This window comes from Bos mutus, chromosome 28, assembly GCF_027580195.1.
Source record: "Bos mutus isolate GX-2022 chromosome 28, NWIPB_WYAK_1.1, whole genome shotgun sequence".
In the NCBI taxonomy this organism is placed as follows: Eukaryota; Metazoa; Chordata; class Mammalia; order Artiodactyla; family Bovidae; genus Bos; species Bos mutus.
The window spans coordinates 17,961,382-17,977,914 of record NC_091644.1 but is presented as its reverse complement, the minus strand read 5'-3'; the positions used below and the strand labels follow the sequence as shown (position 1 = coordinate 17,977,914).

The 16,533-nt window shown below is 53.2% G+C and overlaps 1 protein-coding gene across 1 annotated transcript in view; it reads left to right on the top strand.

The window, feature by feature from the left end:
• Positions 1-16,533, top strand: part of LOC138986105 (cadherin-23-like) — a 343,994-nt gene that overhangs the window by 173,332 nt on the left and 154,129 nt on the right. The window contains exons 8-9 of the mRNA XM_070364712.1: positions 1,053-1,181; positions 9,751-9,829. Of these exons, the coding sequence (XP_070220813.1) occupies positions 1,053-1,181; positions 9,751-9,829 (208 nt within the window). The remainder of the gene's footprint in view (positions 1-1,052; positions 1,182-9,750; positions 9,830-16,533) is intronic.

Here is a 16,533-nt window from a genome sequence, read left to right as displayed (position 1 = left end):
TCTCACAGAAGAAGTCGAGACTCCAAAATAGGAGATAACTTATTTGAGGTAACTTAGCAAGTCAGCAACTGGGCTGAGGTTAGGGCCTCAAATCAAGACAGATCAAGTCAAAACGACTTGAGTTGAATCCTGGCTACACTCTTACCAGCTGTGTGACTCACAGCAAGTTACTTAACCTGTCTGAGTCTGTTGAACTGAAATAACGGGCACCCCACCAAAGCGAGTGAGGTGTCTAGTACAGTGCCTGATGTATAATCTATTCAGCATGTAGTTTCTATTCTTCTTGGCTATTGTTATTCAGTAGCAGCAACTATTTCACATTTAGGGTAATAGAAAATGGGTTTGGCTTTTCTTTCTTGGTGAGCTTTTATAGGCCTGCATTTCCAACTGTGAGGGTTTAAACATTGCCTGCTTGGCCACATGGCTTCTCAAGCTTCCTTCCCAGAGTCCCCCAAATGTTACAGGCCCCGGAGCTCCCCCTACTGGTTCTACCAGCAAAATTGCTTGACCAGTCAACCCAGAGTGCAGGGCAGGGGTGCAGGGCCCAGACTAGCCCCTTCTGCAGTCAAAGGGCTTTTCTTCTGAGGAACTCTCCCATCCTAGTCAATTCCTTTGCTGTCCCTGAAAGAGAGGGTGCAGGAAGTAGGCATGGAGGGAGCAGTGGCCCCCAGGCTGAATCCAGAGAAGGAGCTAAGGGCCACACCATTCCTTTATCCCAAGGCAGTCACCCCGCCCACCAGAGGTCACACTGGTCAAGCCTGGGGGCGGGGGGCGGGGGTGGCTCCGCCCCAGCCCTGCTTTGTGACTGTGGATACGCCGCCTTCCACTGGGCCTTGGGGGCCCTGTGTGTGTTTTCCTGCACAGGTCAGAGATCACTGAGGGTTCTTAGAGTTCCTGAGCTCTGTGTGCTAATGTCCTTCCCTGTGGGAGTGTAGGAGTACGTGTGTACGTCTGTGCACACGTTTGTGCACATGGGTGTTGTGCGTGTGTGTCCGTGTGTGTCCTTGTCCATATCACTTGACCTAAGCTGATGTGTTCTTTGTCCTTCTAAGGATCAAGATAAGACCAGGCCTCTGTCTACCCTGGCCAACTTGGCCATCATCATCACAGACGTCCAGGACATGGACCCCATCTTCATCAACCTGCCTTACAGCACCAACATCTACGAGCATTCTCCCCCGGTAAGACCCTCCCCGCCCTTGTGAGACGTCCCTCTGCACTTCCGGTGGGCATGGAGGCCCTGTTTGGTGGGATGGGCTCCTTGGTGTTTCTGGCTCCCACGTGCCTGGCAGTGATGAGTGTCCCAGCGCATTGAAAACCCAACCTCCTCTTCCACCCTACCTCCTCGCTGTCTCACTTCATCCCCAGAGCTCTCCAAGGGACAGAGAGAAGAGACTGGCTAGTGCAAGTGAAGGGCAGCAGTTCAGAAAGCTTCATGTGGGGTGATGGGAAATGGGGATGCCCGTGGAAAATCCAGCCTGAACTGGAGAGTGAATTTGGACTCAGCCAGGCTCACCAAAACATCAGTGGGGCTCAGCCACACCCGCCACGGGTCAGCTGGTCAATCCACCTCTCTTGGCCAGCCAAGATGGTGGCCACTTACTATCTGCCCCACAGACCCTCTCAGGGTTGGCTCCTCCCTGAGAACTCACAGCTCCTGCTGCCCCTTCTAACTGCCCAGACTTTGGGTTTCTCAAAGCCATGTGTTCAAGAGAGGTACCTGATTGGCTGTGGTCTGATTTTGTGCCATGTCACAAGGTCACAAGTTGCCAGCCAGCCTGTAGATTGACTGGCCATGGGCCCTGTGTCCACTGTGGTCCAGTCGACTATGAGACAAAGCATACTGCTGCCCCTAGGCAGGGGCTCTGGGTGGGCGGCTTTGCTCAGTTGTGGGCCAAGCAGGCAGTGCCATGCACCCCACTTCCGGTAGCCATCCATGCTTATGTGTGGACTAGAACAGAATACCCGCACTGGGCTGATGAATTAGAAAAGGCAGCTCCTCTGGGCAGACACAACCCCTGAACGTGCAGGGGAGCAGCTCTATGGAAGGAAAACTGTGCCTCTCCTTCTATAGGCACTCAATGTGCTTAGGAGAAGGAAACAGCTTTAAGAGCAAAGCTGGGTGCCCACCTGATCATGTGGCTATTCAGGACCCCACCTGCATGTCTGCACAGCTCACAGGTTTGGGTGCAAGTGAGAGGCAGGCTTCCCTGACCAGATTGCAGGCTGGGCTCCTGGACCACCACAGACTAGGTAGCGTGGTCCCAAGTTTGGCACTGTGGTCTCTCCTGACTGTTGGCCTCTTCCAAGCACCATGCTGCAGGCTCCAGGTGTGAGAGGGTAGCCACTTCCTTCCTGGGGCTACTTGCGGACTGGAGGGTCTGACGAGCAAGGTGGCCTCCTGTTGCCGGTGTCAGAAGCTGCTTTGAGAGTAAAGGGGGACATCTAAATGTCCCCACTCCAACCCTTTCTTTCTGAGTGGTCCATGGAAGCAGGAGTTTAGACTTCTGAGACTGAACTCCGCCTGTCCCCAAACCTCTTTGCCAATAAGCCCACGCATGCTCAACTCTGACCTTTTAGGTGAGGTGGGTCCTTCCACCTGTCCTCAGCCTCTGGCCATCCCTTCCTAGTGCTCAGTGCTCCTGCACGGTACGCTCACCCTTGGCTTCTCTCCTGGCCTGCGAGAATAGTGCAGCGGGAATGGGCTCTGCTGTGGGCATAGCTCACCATGGGTGCTTCAGGAGGTAATTGTGGAATGAATGAATGCATGAATAAACGAACGAACAAGTGCTCACTACTCAGGCCAGCTCTCTTACTATCCTGTCATCCTCATCACACCGTGTGACTGCTCTACTCACCAATCCGAAATCCACCCATCTGTTGGTTCCCATCACTGACGACCTTTCTTAGAATTCTTTTCCCGGCCTCATCCTCACCGGCCCACCAGGCAGAGCCATCTCTCTCTCCTCATCTCTGCTGGAGTTCCCTGGTCCTTAGGCTGCACGATTCCCCTCTGAATTGTAGCCACATCTGTAACATTCACTGATATGTAAGTGGGTTACTTTGGGGCTCCTGGTCATCAGGGTGGTTGAGTCTTTGGGTCTCAAACCAGGGCCTCCCAGGGCTTTGTGCCCAGGGTTGAATGCAGGAAAGACAGGCAGTGCCAACTTGTAGATTGAAGTGAAGAGGTGATGGTGGCCCAGCAGCTGGAGGATCTCAGAACAGGTCCCTGTACTACCGTGCGCTTGCCTGGCCAGATCACACAACATCCAGACCTCTTCCTCCTTGTCTCAGTAGTGCCTCCTTGGCCTGGTGGTTTTAGAGACTTGAGCACCTAGTAGTCTAGCGTCAGCAGATGTTAGAATGCGGGGGTTTTGTGTTTGGATTGGGTTGGGAGGTCCTAGCTTCAGCCTCATCTCAGAGTCTCAGTGGTCAACAAGAAGGGTGTTGGGGTGAGTGTCCTCTGAGACCCTTCAGTTTGTCTCGCCTTTCCCAGCATCCCTGTATTGTAGCAGAGTAATACTAAATCAAACTATTACTACAGGTGATTTTTTCAGATCTGCAGGTTTCTGAGTCTGCCTGGCCATTCTATTTTTCATTCGTTTACTCATCTTCTAGACGTTTATGAAGTCCCTGTGCTGTGCAGGGTCCTGTGCTAAGCCAGCCCCTCTCCTTCCCAGATGATTCCACAGGCCCCTGCTAGGATGACTCCTCAGGACAGGCAAATAGGCCGTTGCTCCCCGTGGCCTCCACCCTCCTTATGCCCAGTTTCTTGGCACCTGATATGGTTCTTTCTCAGAGTGAGGGACCTTGATATCTCTTTGCCTTGACGGTTGTCCCTTTGGCTCCACGAGGCCACTAAAGTCCATGTCTGGGGGGCTCCCAAAGAGCAGGTCTGAGTCCTGCCTTTTGTGTGGTGACCAGGCTCGGGCAAGCCAGACAAGGAAGTGAGTTGGGGGGTTCGGTCTCTCCCAGCACCCACAGAATCACCTCCATGTCCGCACACCTCTGCTCTTCCTCCCTGCCTCCAGATTTGAAAGTTTACCTCGCCTCTTGCGCAGTTTCCCATACACCCTGAGCCTGATTTTTCCCTGCTTCTAATCGGTTTCCGTGCCTTGATCCAGGCCTTCCATGTCCCTTTACAGTGTGGAAGCCTGATTTAACGCAGCACTTCGCAGGCTGGGCCAGGGTTGAGGAGCACCAAGGCCTGATTAGTCTCGTGGGGCCAGAGGCCCCAGGCGTCCCCCATCCCCAGCCCTGCCTCTGCTGGCCCGGGGGCCTGTGTCCAGACCCTCGCCCACTCCCCCGCTCCCCCTCTTTATCTGCGGCTCCCAGCATGTATGCCTCTCTCTATCAGTGTATCAGGCCAGCATGCCTCATCTAAAGTGTATATATTACCTAATAAAATCCTTCTTATTTGGGATTATTGCATCAAATTTTAATTTCCTCACTCGAGCAGCAGCATGTCGGCCTGCCCGTCAGTGAAGGACCGATAGAAGGTGAAAAGAGCGGATAAACTGCACAAATTACTGCCAGCCGATGCCTATCAACCCTTTGACTGGAATTGACTGGAATTAAGGACTGAGAAATAGGATTTTCTGCCTCAGAATCTGCTGTGGCAGCTCTTGTCGGAAGTCCCCTTCAGCCCCCTCCGGCCTCCTCCCCACCAAGGGCGCCTCCCACTCCCAAAGCAAACTGCAGGTTGGCCTTTCAAGTCCTTAATCCTGTCATGGAAAGAAGGAGGGGCTGGGCCAGCAGAGAAAGAGGTGGACAGCCCCCACCGCCAAGGCTCCAGCTTCAGCCACTCGCTACTTTGGAAAGAGGCAGCCACAGAAGGGAGGGTTGTGTTCCTTCTAGAGGAATCCCAGCTCCTCTTGAGTCTGTCCCGACTTCACTACTGGTACCCAAGCCTCAGAGGTGGGGGCTGCCTGGCAACCCACCCCCACTCACCAGAGCTTGGGACTTTAAGCAAATCCCTGAACCCTTAAGCTGCAATCTCTCCACATGTACCCTCACTATGAGGACAAAACGGAGGACCCATGCGGGGGCCCAACACAGTGCTTGGCGCACAGTAGGTCCTCAACTAATGCTAGGTCTCCCTGTGAGATCCTATAGAATTCTCTCTATAGAATGGCCAGAAAGCTCCTTACCTCCAGCATAGGGTTGATGAACCTGGGTCCTGGGAAGTCTGCATTTGCTGAAATTGTTTGGAACATCGCATTGTGTGCATTGTCTGGGAAGAGGTGTCTTAGCTTTCATCAGAAGCATGTGGAGGTTCCAGGCCCCAGAGAATAGTGACAGCACTTTTACAGCTTTTTCTATGCACCCAGTGCTGTTCCAAGTGCTCATGCATCAACTTGCTGAGGTGTGGGGACTGTTTTATACCCATTTCATACATTGGGAAAACCAGGCGGTGAAAGGTTAAGTAACTCAATCAAAGGGTTCACACCCTGGCAGTGTAACCACAGAGTCAGACCCTTAACCCCCTTGCTGTACTGATCTTCCCACAATACGGAGTTGGGACCCCACAGGCCTGTGTACCTTTAGCCTCTCTGTGGGAATGTCGGGGCTTCCTCTTTGCAGTAGGAGTTCTTATGAAGGGAAGAAGCTCCATAGCCAGGTGGGCCCATCTCTAGTCTTTGGGGCCATCTGTTCTCCTGGTCATACTCTGGTGCTCCTTGGACTGGGGTCCCTCTCTGGAGAGCCAGCCAGCCAGAGTGCCCCCCTGTAGAGAGGCCCAGGGCGGACATGTCTCCATCTCCTCATCTTAGGAAGTAAGTTTCAGTATATTGAAAATATAATCACTGAAACTCTGAAACAAGAGCTGTGGGCTCCCAGGAGCCCCCATTCCTCCCTGTTAATTCCTTCTCATAACATTTCCCGTCTTTGTGGCTGCACTTGTATTAAAAGCTCAGGGTTTTATTAAAAATGGATTTATTTATCCAAAAAGAGATGAAACCCAAACTTATCAGGAGCCTTTCAGAGCTCATGTTGTAGACACTCAGGCATGGCTCTTCCAGGGGTGAGCCGACCTCCCTGATCTCTGGTCCTGGGCTGGCCGCTGGACCCACTGAGCCTCAGTCCACCCAGGGGGACTCCAGGCCACCCAGCTCGGGGCTGCCCACGGGGAGATGCTCACAAGGCTCTGAAAACTGAGGGCTCCCTGGCCGCCAGCTCCGCTATCTGCACAGGCCAGCACTGGCCCCCTTTACTAAGTGGTGCTGAGGCTCACGGTGCTGGACTCAACCAGCCACACCAGGCCCTGATCGTTCGCCTATGGGCGTGCAGCTGTCCCCTCAAGGTTTACTATTTGCTTGTTTGTTATTATGTGATTTGGGGCTGCGTAGAGTGGCATGCAGGGTCTTAGTTCCCTGACCAGGGGTTGAACCCAAACCCCCTGCAGTGAAAGCATGGAGTCTTAACAGCTGGACCACCAGGGAAGACCAAGGTTTATTGTTTAATGACTGTCTGGAATAGTGCTTTGGTAGGCACTGGGCCCAGATGACCTGGCAGTCCAACCCTGCCCTCAGCAGGCCCAGGGCAGCCAGAGACCCTCCGTGCTGGAGCACCCAGCACGGGTGTGAAGCCATGGGCTGTGGTCAGATGGGCTATGAAGCCCTTTCTGGCAGCTAGAGCCTCAGATCAAAGTCCCATGCTCTCAGGACCTCCTCCTGGGGACATATCCAGGAGGTTTAAGAGGTGACACCAGGAAAAGCATCCCCCCGAAAGGATTCCCCTGGAGTGACAGGGGAGCCCTTTGTGTAAACCCTTCAGATGTGATACAATGCTTCCCAAATGACCTTCCATGGACTGCTAGGTCCAGGGCTATCAAGATGTTACATGAAAAGAGCCTGTCTTCAGCTTAGAAAGCCTGGGAGAGCAAAGGTTGATGCATCTCTTTATCACTTTGCTACTTTTGGTAGCCTTTACCACATTAAAGCAGGTTGTGCATCTCCAAGGGAGGGATGAGGGTATATGTTTCCCCACATTTGACTTGAACTAATACTTATATTAATACTTGTGGCACATAGCCAAAACTTTCATAAATTACAGTTATCATTATTATATTTATCATATAACCTGTTACAGAGGCAGCATTGTCTGGCGAGCAAGAGCATTTTGGAGCTAAAGTACCTGAAATCGAATGCTGGCTTCACCATTCACTCCTTGCGGTGGGACCTTGTAAAGGCCACTTACCTCGTGGCCCTCAGTTTCCTCATCGATAGAATGGAGCTGTGTCCTGGAGTAGTTGTGAGGGTGAAATGAGTTCAGGCATAAAAAGTGCCTGCAGCGGTACCAGGCACAGCGCTGGGGAGGGACCCCTGCTGCCGTGGGTGCCTCACACTCTCTGGTACAGCTCAGGTTCTCAGAACCCACTTCAGGAGATACACCTTTAATGGCATCTTTCTCTGACTTTGTAACAGTCTGTTCCCCACCCTCCCCCCCCACCCAGGGGAATCTAGACAGAGCTCCTGTGAGGGGTGGGTTGAGGGGAAAGCTATGAACGGAAGGAGTCAGGCCTGCTGTCTACGCAGCCGCAGCCTCTGTGTTGTAACCGTTTCTCTGCTGTAGACGTTTCCTCTGCGACATTCTCACCTTCCTTCAACCGAACCTGGGGGTGTTCCGGATTGCGGTGTACCTGGGCTCAGGAGAGGCCGGGGCAACAGCTGTGTGTGGGTAGCGCTGCCCCAGGAGGGTGAGGTGGCAGATGCCCCTCCTGTGTCCTGACAGCGAGACCAGGAGGAGTCGGGGAGGCATCGTGCCCCCCAGGGCACTCCCTCCGGGGCAGAGTCTTGCATGTCAGGAGCCAGCCTCTCTCCGTAGGACAAGGTGCTCAGATCGGGGTAGAGGGTGCAGCCTGCAGGCTTCAGTCTCTAGGTGATGAATGGCTAATGCTTAAGAGGCGCCATGGCTATTAGAGACCTTCATCAGACATGCCAATGCCAGGGTTGGTATCTCCCTAGGCACTGGGTACAGAGCTGTCCTACTTTCCCTCCATCAGCCGTGGGACCTACAGCCTGAGCCAGAAGCTGGGCAGACAGGGCTGGTGTGATAGGGCCTGCAAAGCAGACTGAAGGTTTCCCCAGGTGAGGGACGACTCAGCAAGTGGTGGTGGTGGTTAGGATCCAGTTGTTCACATGTTCATTTATTCAGTGAATCAACCAGCCAGTTGATATTTGTGCAGGCTAAGTCGCTTTACTCATGTCCAACTCTTTGCAACCCTATAAACTGTAGTCTTCCAGGTTCCTCTGTCCAAGGGATTCTCCAGGCAAGCATCCTGGAGTGGGTTGCCATGCCCTCCTCCAGAGGATCTTCCCTACCCAGGGATCAAACCCGTGTCTCTTATGTCTCCTGCGTTGGCAGGTGGCTTCTATACCACTAGCACCATGTGGGAAGCCCATTGGTATTTGAATGTGTCCATTATATGCCAGCATCTCTTCCTAGAGAGTCTTATACCTCCACATCCCTGCAGGGCTGTGTCTTTTGCCTGAAGCACGTTCCTTTTTGTTTTCTCTCTCTGGCAAGCTACTCACTTCATGCTTGCGTGTGTACTTAATCGCTCAGTTGTGTCCAACTCTTTGCGACCCCATGGACTACAGACCGCCAGGCTCCTCTGTCCATGGGGCTTCTCCCGGAAGAATACTGGAGTGGGTTGCCATGCCCTCCTTCAGGGGATTTTCCCAACCCAGGGATTGAACCCAGGTCTCCTGCATTGCAGGTGGATACTTTACTGTCTGAGCCATCAGGGAAGCCCAGGAATACTGGAGTAGGTAGCCTATCTCTTCTCCAGGGGTTCCTCCTGGCCCAGGAATCGAACTGGGGGTCTCCTGCATCACAGGCGGATTCTTTACCAGCTGAGCTACCAGGGAAACCCCACTCCTCGTGACCCATCCTAAATGTCGCCGTTTGTACAACTCTTTCCTCCTGGTGGACTTCTATACTTTGGGGTACATTTATGCCTCCAAGAAACCCCGTATCTGTATAGCAGTGTCTGTCCATATGTCCTTGACCCCTTACTACAGATTGTGTGCTCCTCAAAATCAGGGGCCCCTGAATCCCATCGTGGGTATGCCAACCCTGGGAGCTTCTCCCCAGGTGCTGTAGGGAGAATGAATGGGGTGGAGGATGGAGCCATGGGAGGTAGGAGCTGCTGGTTGCAATGCTGGATGGGGCATGGTTCAGAGGACCGTGGTGGCCACCACAGTTGTCACGGTCATCCCTAGAGATACCCACTTTCAGGATTTATGATGCTTTCATTCACAGAATAATTCATCCTTGATGTTCTTCTTTACTCAGGTCCTAGTGAAAACGATGTCCCGGGATTTTGTGTTATTCATTTTGAGATTGGGGTAATCTGAGACCAGAGGAGTGCAGCAACCTTCTGAGGTCACACAGCAACCTGACGAGTTCAAGACAGAGACCAGATCTCTTGTCCTGCTGCTGGTTGCTCCTCTGTCAGTTCTTCCATGGGTGGTTCATCCGAATGAAGGGAGATGGGGAACGGAAGAGGGAGTGAGCGCCTCAGCAAGGTTGGGCCTCTCCAGCGGACACTGAGGTGTTTGCCTGGGGCCTCAGTGTGTATCCCAGGAGTGATAGGGGCAGCTGAGGTCTCTGTATTTGGCCCCTACTTCCTAGACTGACCTGAGGTCCCCAGGGGGAGGGAAGCTGTCGGTGTCAGGACAGCTACAAGAAGAACAGCACCCTGGGGCCTGGCCTACCAAACTCAAGTCCTTTCTCTTTCCCACCCAGGGCACGACAGTGCGAATTATCACTGCCATTGACCAGGATAAAGGACGTCCCCGGGGAATCGGCTACACTATCGTCTCAGGTAAGGCCTGGGGTGCCCTAGTGCCCCACCCCTACTCAAGAAGAGCCACTCTAGGAGTGTCAGGCTCTGTGGGTGTGTGGGACAGTGGCATGAGGGCACCTGTCCCCAGGGACAACCCAGGCCAAAGGACTCAGGAAGGAGCTGCCTAGATGAAGGAGGGAGGAGCCAGGGAGGAGAAGAGGAGTTCGAGACAGAAGCTCGGGTGTGTGGGGCGCTCGGGTGATGGTGGGGACAGGAGTGTGCATTGTTCTCCGAGGTCTCCGCTGTCTGCGCACGTTAGGGCTCTGAGCCCAGGTTACTGGTGATTCTTGTCTAACCTGCTTCAGTACACTGCATTTTTCTTTGTTTGTCATTACTTACTTGGTGAAAAGATGGCAGTTTTTACATCATTTTAGAACTAATTCAGCTGCAACTGTGGCTGATTTCATGCTCTCTTCACATTTCTGACCATCAGACAGTCACGTTTATCTGGAATGTTGCAGGGAGTCACGTAAGCCCTCCTTTCCCGCCTAGGCTCTTGGTTGAGCAGAGCAGTGACTGAGTGCAGAGAAAGTTTTGCTTGGTGGGACCCCTGACTCCACATCCCTGCCTAGAGACTAACAAAGCAGCAGCTCCTTGGCCGTCTTGGGTCTGGGTGGCTTTGGAGCAAGGGGGCTGATGAGAGGTGCAGGAGAAACTGCTCACTCGTTCACAGGCTGGATCAAATCTGTCCCTGTTCTCCCACCCCACCCTGGCCTCCCTGCCCAGCCTGCTGGTGAGTGAAACGCGAGCCTGGTGCATCTGCGGGGCTAGGGGGCGCTGTCTGAAGGCCAAAAGGGTGGCAGGCTGCTAGGCCAGTGTCCACCCCATTGCTCCCCCTACCACACTGCCAAGAGAGTAGACTTGGCGTGTAGGGGCGTTTTCTCCCTAAAGCTCAAGACACCAATGTGCGGTGATCAAGAACATGGATGGAGTCTCTTGAGCATACTGTCTAGGGGTGGATCTCCATACCTCAGTTTCTCATCCATAATATGGGAGCAGTAAGAATACCTGCCTCAGGTGGTTCAAAAATCAGAAGGCTTATTATATGTAAAGACCATAATAAATGTATGTAAGATGTTGACACTTTGTAAGTGTTAACTGATAATGTGCATGTGTGCATGCTTAGTTGCTCAGTTGTGTCTGACTCTTTGTGACCCCATGGACTGTCACCCCCCAGGCTCCTCTGTCCATGGGATTCTCTAGGCACGAATGCTGGAGTGGGTAGCCATTCCCTTCTCCAGGGCATCTTCCTGACCCAGGGATCAAACCCAGGTCTCCTGCCTTGCAGGCAGATTCTTTACCACCTGAGCCACCAGGGCCGTCTAATAATACCTTCAGGGTGCTGAGGGTTAGGTGGTGGGAGGGAGACCAGCCACATCCTTGGGAATGCAGGAAATCAGGGGAACTGTGGGCTCTCTGTGACCTGCAGCTTCTAGCACAACTGTTAACTGTGCTTCTAAGCCCACGGGACCCTGAGACCCAGGGTGAATGTCAGACCAGCTCATGTGGTGAGCGGCAGCAACAGCAGAGTGGGTTTGGGCCTCTGCTTCCCCCACCCCTCTTCCTCCCCATTCTCATGCCCAGCACAGGGCTCCACAAGAGTAAAGTCCAATCTGTACTTGTAGAGTGAATGAATGGATGGATGGATACATGAATTAATGTATGTTACTCTAAGGGAATGGGTTATCAAATTGCATTTTGCCCAAGAATCACCTGGGAGCTCCTACCAAAAACGCAGAGTCCTTGGCATCCATGAAGGTTCTCATTCTATAGGACTAGGGTGCAGCCCAGGAAAGGTCCTTTCTCCTTGAGCTCCAGAAGCAGCTGGTCCTCAGGCCAGGATATGGGAAAGGAGGTCCTAGGGAGGAAGCCATTCTATAGGAAGGCACGTCCTCTTGGGAATTAGTGGACTCGCTCCTGGTGGGCAGAGAAGGGAGGCCCATGCTGGTGCTGGTCTCCTTCATGAGTTTGTCAAATTGGGAAGCGAAACAAGTGCCTCCCAGTAACACGGGGCTTGTGCTGGAGATCTGAGTGAACACCAGTGAGCCCCAAGGCGGATGGAGTTGGGGACCTAGTATAAGCTCCAGCAAGAAGGGGGAACCTGGCTGATTAGGGGATTGTCTCCTTTTCTCATTATCTCTGGGTTAGTTCTAGACATACTCCCAGACAGGAGTGGGGAGCAGAGAGTCAGGACCTGACCTGAGATCATGGACAGCTAGAAATTCCTCTCTGATACCAGATGGCCATCCTCCAAGGCATTGGTCTATTTCCAGTCTGCGCTGGGTGCCAAGCCACCAGCCCCAGAACCTCAGGCCCTCTATAACAGAGATGGCCCCAGCCACCCCTTTCCCCTGGAGCAGGAGGATGGTGCTCTGGAGCTTAGAGTCTGGGACAATTGCCTGCAGTAGCGTTGCATGAAATGGCAGCATCCTGTGAAATTTCTAAGTGCAAAAAACAGGATAAGAAGGGAAACCCAGGATGTGGAAGTAGAGGTAGGGGATGCCTGTGAAGGTGGGTGCAGAGGCAGAAGTTTCTGGAAAACCTCAAGCACTTAGCATAGCTTTATAGGATTCCCAGAACAGATGTGCCTTGACGGCTTTTAGAAAGGATGACAAACGGGTTTTCTCTTACCTGCCAGCTTTGATTGACTGGTAATGGCTGCCTAAAGGGGACCAGGAAGTCAAACAGGTTCAGCGCGGTCTTCAATTGGCAGAGACTGCAGTGGGTGTGGAAATGGAGGGGACCGCACTGGGTCAGCTGTCTGCCATCCTTGGTGGGATAGCACTTGGACCATGTTCACAGGGTGGCCATGACGGTCCTCACTGTAATGGGTATTTGTCACCAGCAACCCCAGATCCTTTTCAGACAGTTTGAGGAAAGGGCAGTCCTCTTTCTTCCTTCCTATCTTGAGCACCTGGTTTCCCTCCCTGCCCTTCTCCCCAGGCCTGGGCTGGCATGGACCCCTGCGAGCCAGCCTCAGCCCAAGTCTAAGCAGGCAGTCAGGCAACAGGGCACACTGCCCAGGGGAGCAGTGGGCAGAGGCTAAGACTTGACTCTTCTACTTCCCTCAGCTAGTCAGTGTAGACAGTACTGCAAAGAACGTTGTCTGCTGAGGGTTTGGCCTCTCGTGCCCTCCTCTCCAGTGGTGTTAAGGTCTGGGTGGCTTGGCCAGTGCCTGTTTGGCTCGAAATGGAAGAAGGGATGCCCTGCCAGTGTCCCTTCACACTGACTGCCCCACACTGACCCTGAGTGCCTGTTGGGAGCCTGCTCTAGCTCAGGTGCTCTGGAATCATTTTCATTTGAAAGAAAGGACTGAGGGCCTCAGGGGCTCCCAGAGCCAGGTGCAAGTCCTGAGGGCACCATGGGCTACCCAGTCTCTGGGCACCTTAGGAGCCTGGGCAGGTGGTCTGTCTCAGACGCAGGCCCGAGCCCACAGTGACGCATGGCACACGGTTAACCTGCCCAGCTCCCTGAGGCCCTGTCCCCTCCAGACTGTTTATCAGCCCTACAGCTGGGGGGATTTATGTCCACACACCAGTGCTTTCCCCATTAGTAATGACCCCTCTGTTTTGCCAAGAACAAAGAGGCCTTCAGAGGTAAGTTATGGCTCCATTGCCATCAATTTGTTCTCAGCCTCTTGTGGCCAAACTACGACCGAAGAACGACAAGGCCGTTTCCCATAGAGGCTCTGGCACGGGCCCCATGCTCCCTCAGCCTGCGCCTGCCCTGCCACTCACCAAGGGCATCACTTCCTCCAGCGTCTGACCTCCAGAGCTCTGCGGGCTCCTGTCCCCAGTGGTCAGCCTCACCTGTGGTCTGAGCAGACACCCTCCCCTGCCAGATGGACATAGTCCTGCTTCAAGGGGTGGCTGCCCCCGTGCCCAGCAGAGCACAGGACTAGGAGTCCAGAACTGTCAGTTTGAGGCCCAGCAGTGCCCCTGCAGCAGGGTGTTCAAGCAAGGCATTTGGCCGTCTTAGCCCCATCTCCTCATCTGTGGAACAGAGATGACAACTCCCATGGCAGATAAGACGATGCCAGAGAGACCCTAAAGGACCATAAAATATTAAACATTATTAATTGTTGAAGAAAGTTCAGTACCAGGGGTTCTTGGGACTCTTACTCATTTCTTCCTTCATTCATTTAAGTATAGAGACGTAAGTGGTTGAGCGTGCAGGCTTTAGGGCCATGTTCAGGGTGGTGACCGCTAGCTGAGCTGGTCAGTACGGTTGCCTTGAAATGTACAGAGCTCTTGAAATGTAGCTGGTCTGATTTGAGATGTGCTGTAAACACACAGGGTTTTGAAGATGTAGTACAAAAAATAGATTGTAGAATATCTCAATAATGCCTTATACAGATGACATGTTGAAATGGTATATTCAATATACTGGGTTAAAGATAACATATTATTAAAAGTAATTTTACCTATTTTTTCTTTTAATGTGGCTACTAGAGAATTTCAAATAGCAGATGTGGCTTGCATTCTGTTTCTATGGGCAGCTCTATTCCAGGGGTAGACCGCCTTAGCTTGCCTTCCACTGCGTGTGTAACCTTCCGGGCATCAGTTTTCCACTCTGAAGTGGAGGTAGTTATAACCCAGGTCTCACAGGGATGCTATGGCATGTTTGCACTTAGCGGAGCACCTAAATGTGTAGTCAGTGCTCAACACACAGGGACTTTAATATCCACCTACAGTGGACTGAGGGTCTTCTCTGTTCTAAAGTCCTGAGAGCTGGTAAGGCCCGAGTCGCCATCTCAGCCGCAGGAACCTGCAGGCAGTCTGGGGGATGGGCTGCAGCGCCCTGGTGGAATGCTGTGGAGACAGGCATGGGCTGTGCTGATCATTGTTGATGTAGAGCAGTGGCTCCCAGGGGGGTCACTAGACTGTTCTTTCTACTCTTGTATATATTCAAAAATATCCATCATAGGAAGTGAGCAAGAATCCGTGGGAGGGGGTACCTCCCAGCCATCACCAGGAGGGGAGGCTCACCAAGGAGAGATCTTCTAAGCCAGCCCTGACAGATGAGCAGCTGGGAAGGGTAGAGGGAGGGTCTGTCGCAGGCAGAGGAGCAGCACATACCAAGGTCCCAGAGCAGAGAGAATGTACCCGATCATGGAGCTGCAGTCATGCGCGTGGCTGAGCATAGTGCGTGAGGGAGGCCACAGAGGGGAGACGAGGCTGACACGCAGGGTGTGGAATGCTCTGCCCAGGAGAACACGAGGCCCTGGTCCTCAGGGCAGTGGGCCACCAGTTCGGCAGGGGAGGGACATGGTCAGGGGTGTGTCGTACAAAGCTCACAGTGGGTTGGGGGCAGGGCAGGTGGGAGCAAGCAGATCAGCAGGGAGGCTGCCCTAGTGTCCCCAAGTGGTGGACATCACAGAGGGGGCACAGAGACAGAGCCAAGGACGGTGAGGAGGTCATGCTGTCAGGAGGTGGCTGGCAGGGCAGTTGTTGTAGGCACCAGGAGGAGCCCAGGACTGGACCATGGCCTGAGATGCCTTTAGAGTCCCCTCAGGCAGAGAAATTATTTAATTTTCAACCACTATTTGTTCCAGAGAGGCATCCTCTCTTCCCAGTTAAGTGACCTGGAGGGAGTCACTAAAACTCTTGAAGCATCAGTTCCCCCATCTTTAATCTGAAGGTGATGGTGTCTTTCCCACAGAGTTGTGACATGGAAATGAGACCATTATATAAAGCAAGTGGCATTTGGTGCCTGTCCACCATAGGTCAGCACACAGCAGGCCTCACATGTGCCTCCTGCCTACCACTGGTCAGGATGCAGTGGGGACGAGCGCACACCATGCTGTCAGGAGCCCATCTTACCAGCTGCGACCACTCATATGTGTCAACGAGCAGGCCGCCTGGGTGGTCAGGGGACTTAGATTGGAGGCTCCTCTCAGTCCCAAGGGCTCTAAGGCCTGGCATTTTGTCCTGCTATCACCTTCCCACAAGTTCCCAGACTCTTCTCTCCTTAAGCGCTCGTCACAGGAAGCCCATCCAGGAGAGGCTGTGAAGCAGTGGTCCTCAAGGTGGGGCCTCGGACCAGCAGCCGCAGCGTCACCTGGGGACCTGTTAGACATGTGAATTCTCAGGCCACCCCAGAACTAGAGTCAGACTCGGGGATGGGGCCCAGGAGACTATTTATGAGGTCCTCCAGGTGATTCCAACACTGTCTGAATCCTTTCCTCCACTTTAGAAGCATGTTGATTTTCCAGAAGTACTGGACTGCTGAGTTCTGTCGTTTGACTCTCTCCTTCCCATAACTGCCGCTAAACAGACCCTTCCCCAGCACCCGAAGGGCCCCCTGCCACCCTGGGGTATGATGATTTGGTGAAGGAGCCCAAGCTAGCGCTTCCCACTCCAACCTGCATTACAGCCCCCGTCTCGGCCCAGACTCCACTTTCAGGCTGAAGAAGCCTACCATCTCCCGCCATCCGCTTTCTTGTCTGAGTCCTGCTTCTCTGGGTCTCCTGCAGTTCTGCCATATACCCCATTTGTTAGGTGCCTGCTGTGTGTGAGCCACTGGCCATTTAATCCCTCACAATAGTGTATGAAGGAGACAGTATTACTGCACTTTGTTGGCATGTACGGCAAGGCTCAGGGACTTTTATATATTGACCAAGGGTCACAGCCACCAGGCGGAAGAATAGGGATTTGAACCCAGGTCTCTTGGGCTCTAGAATA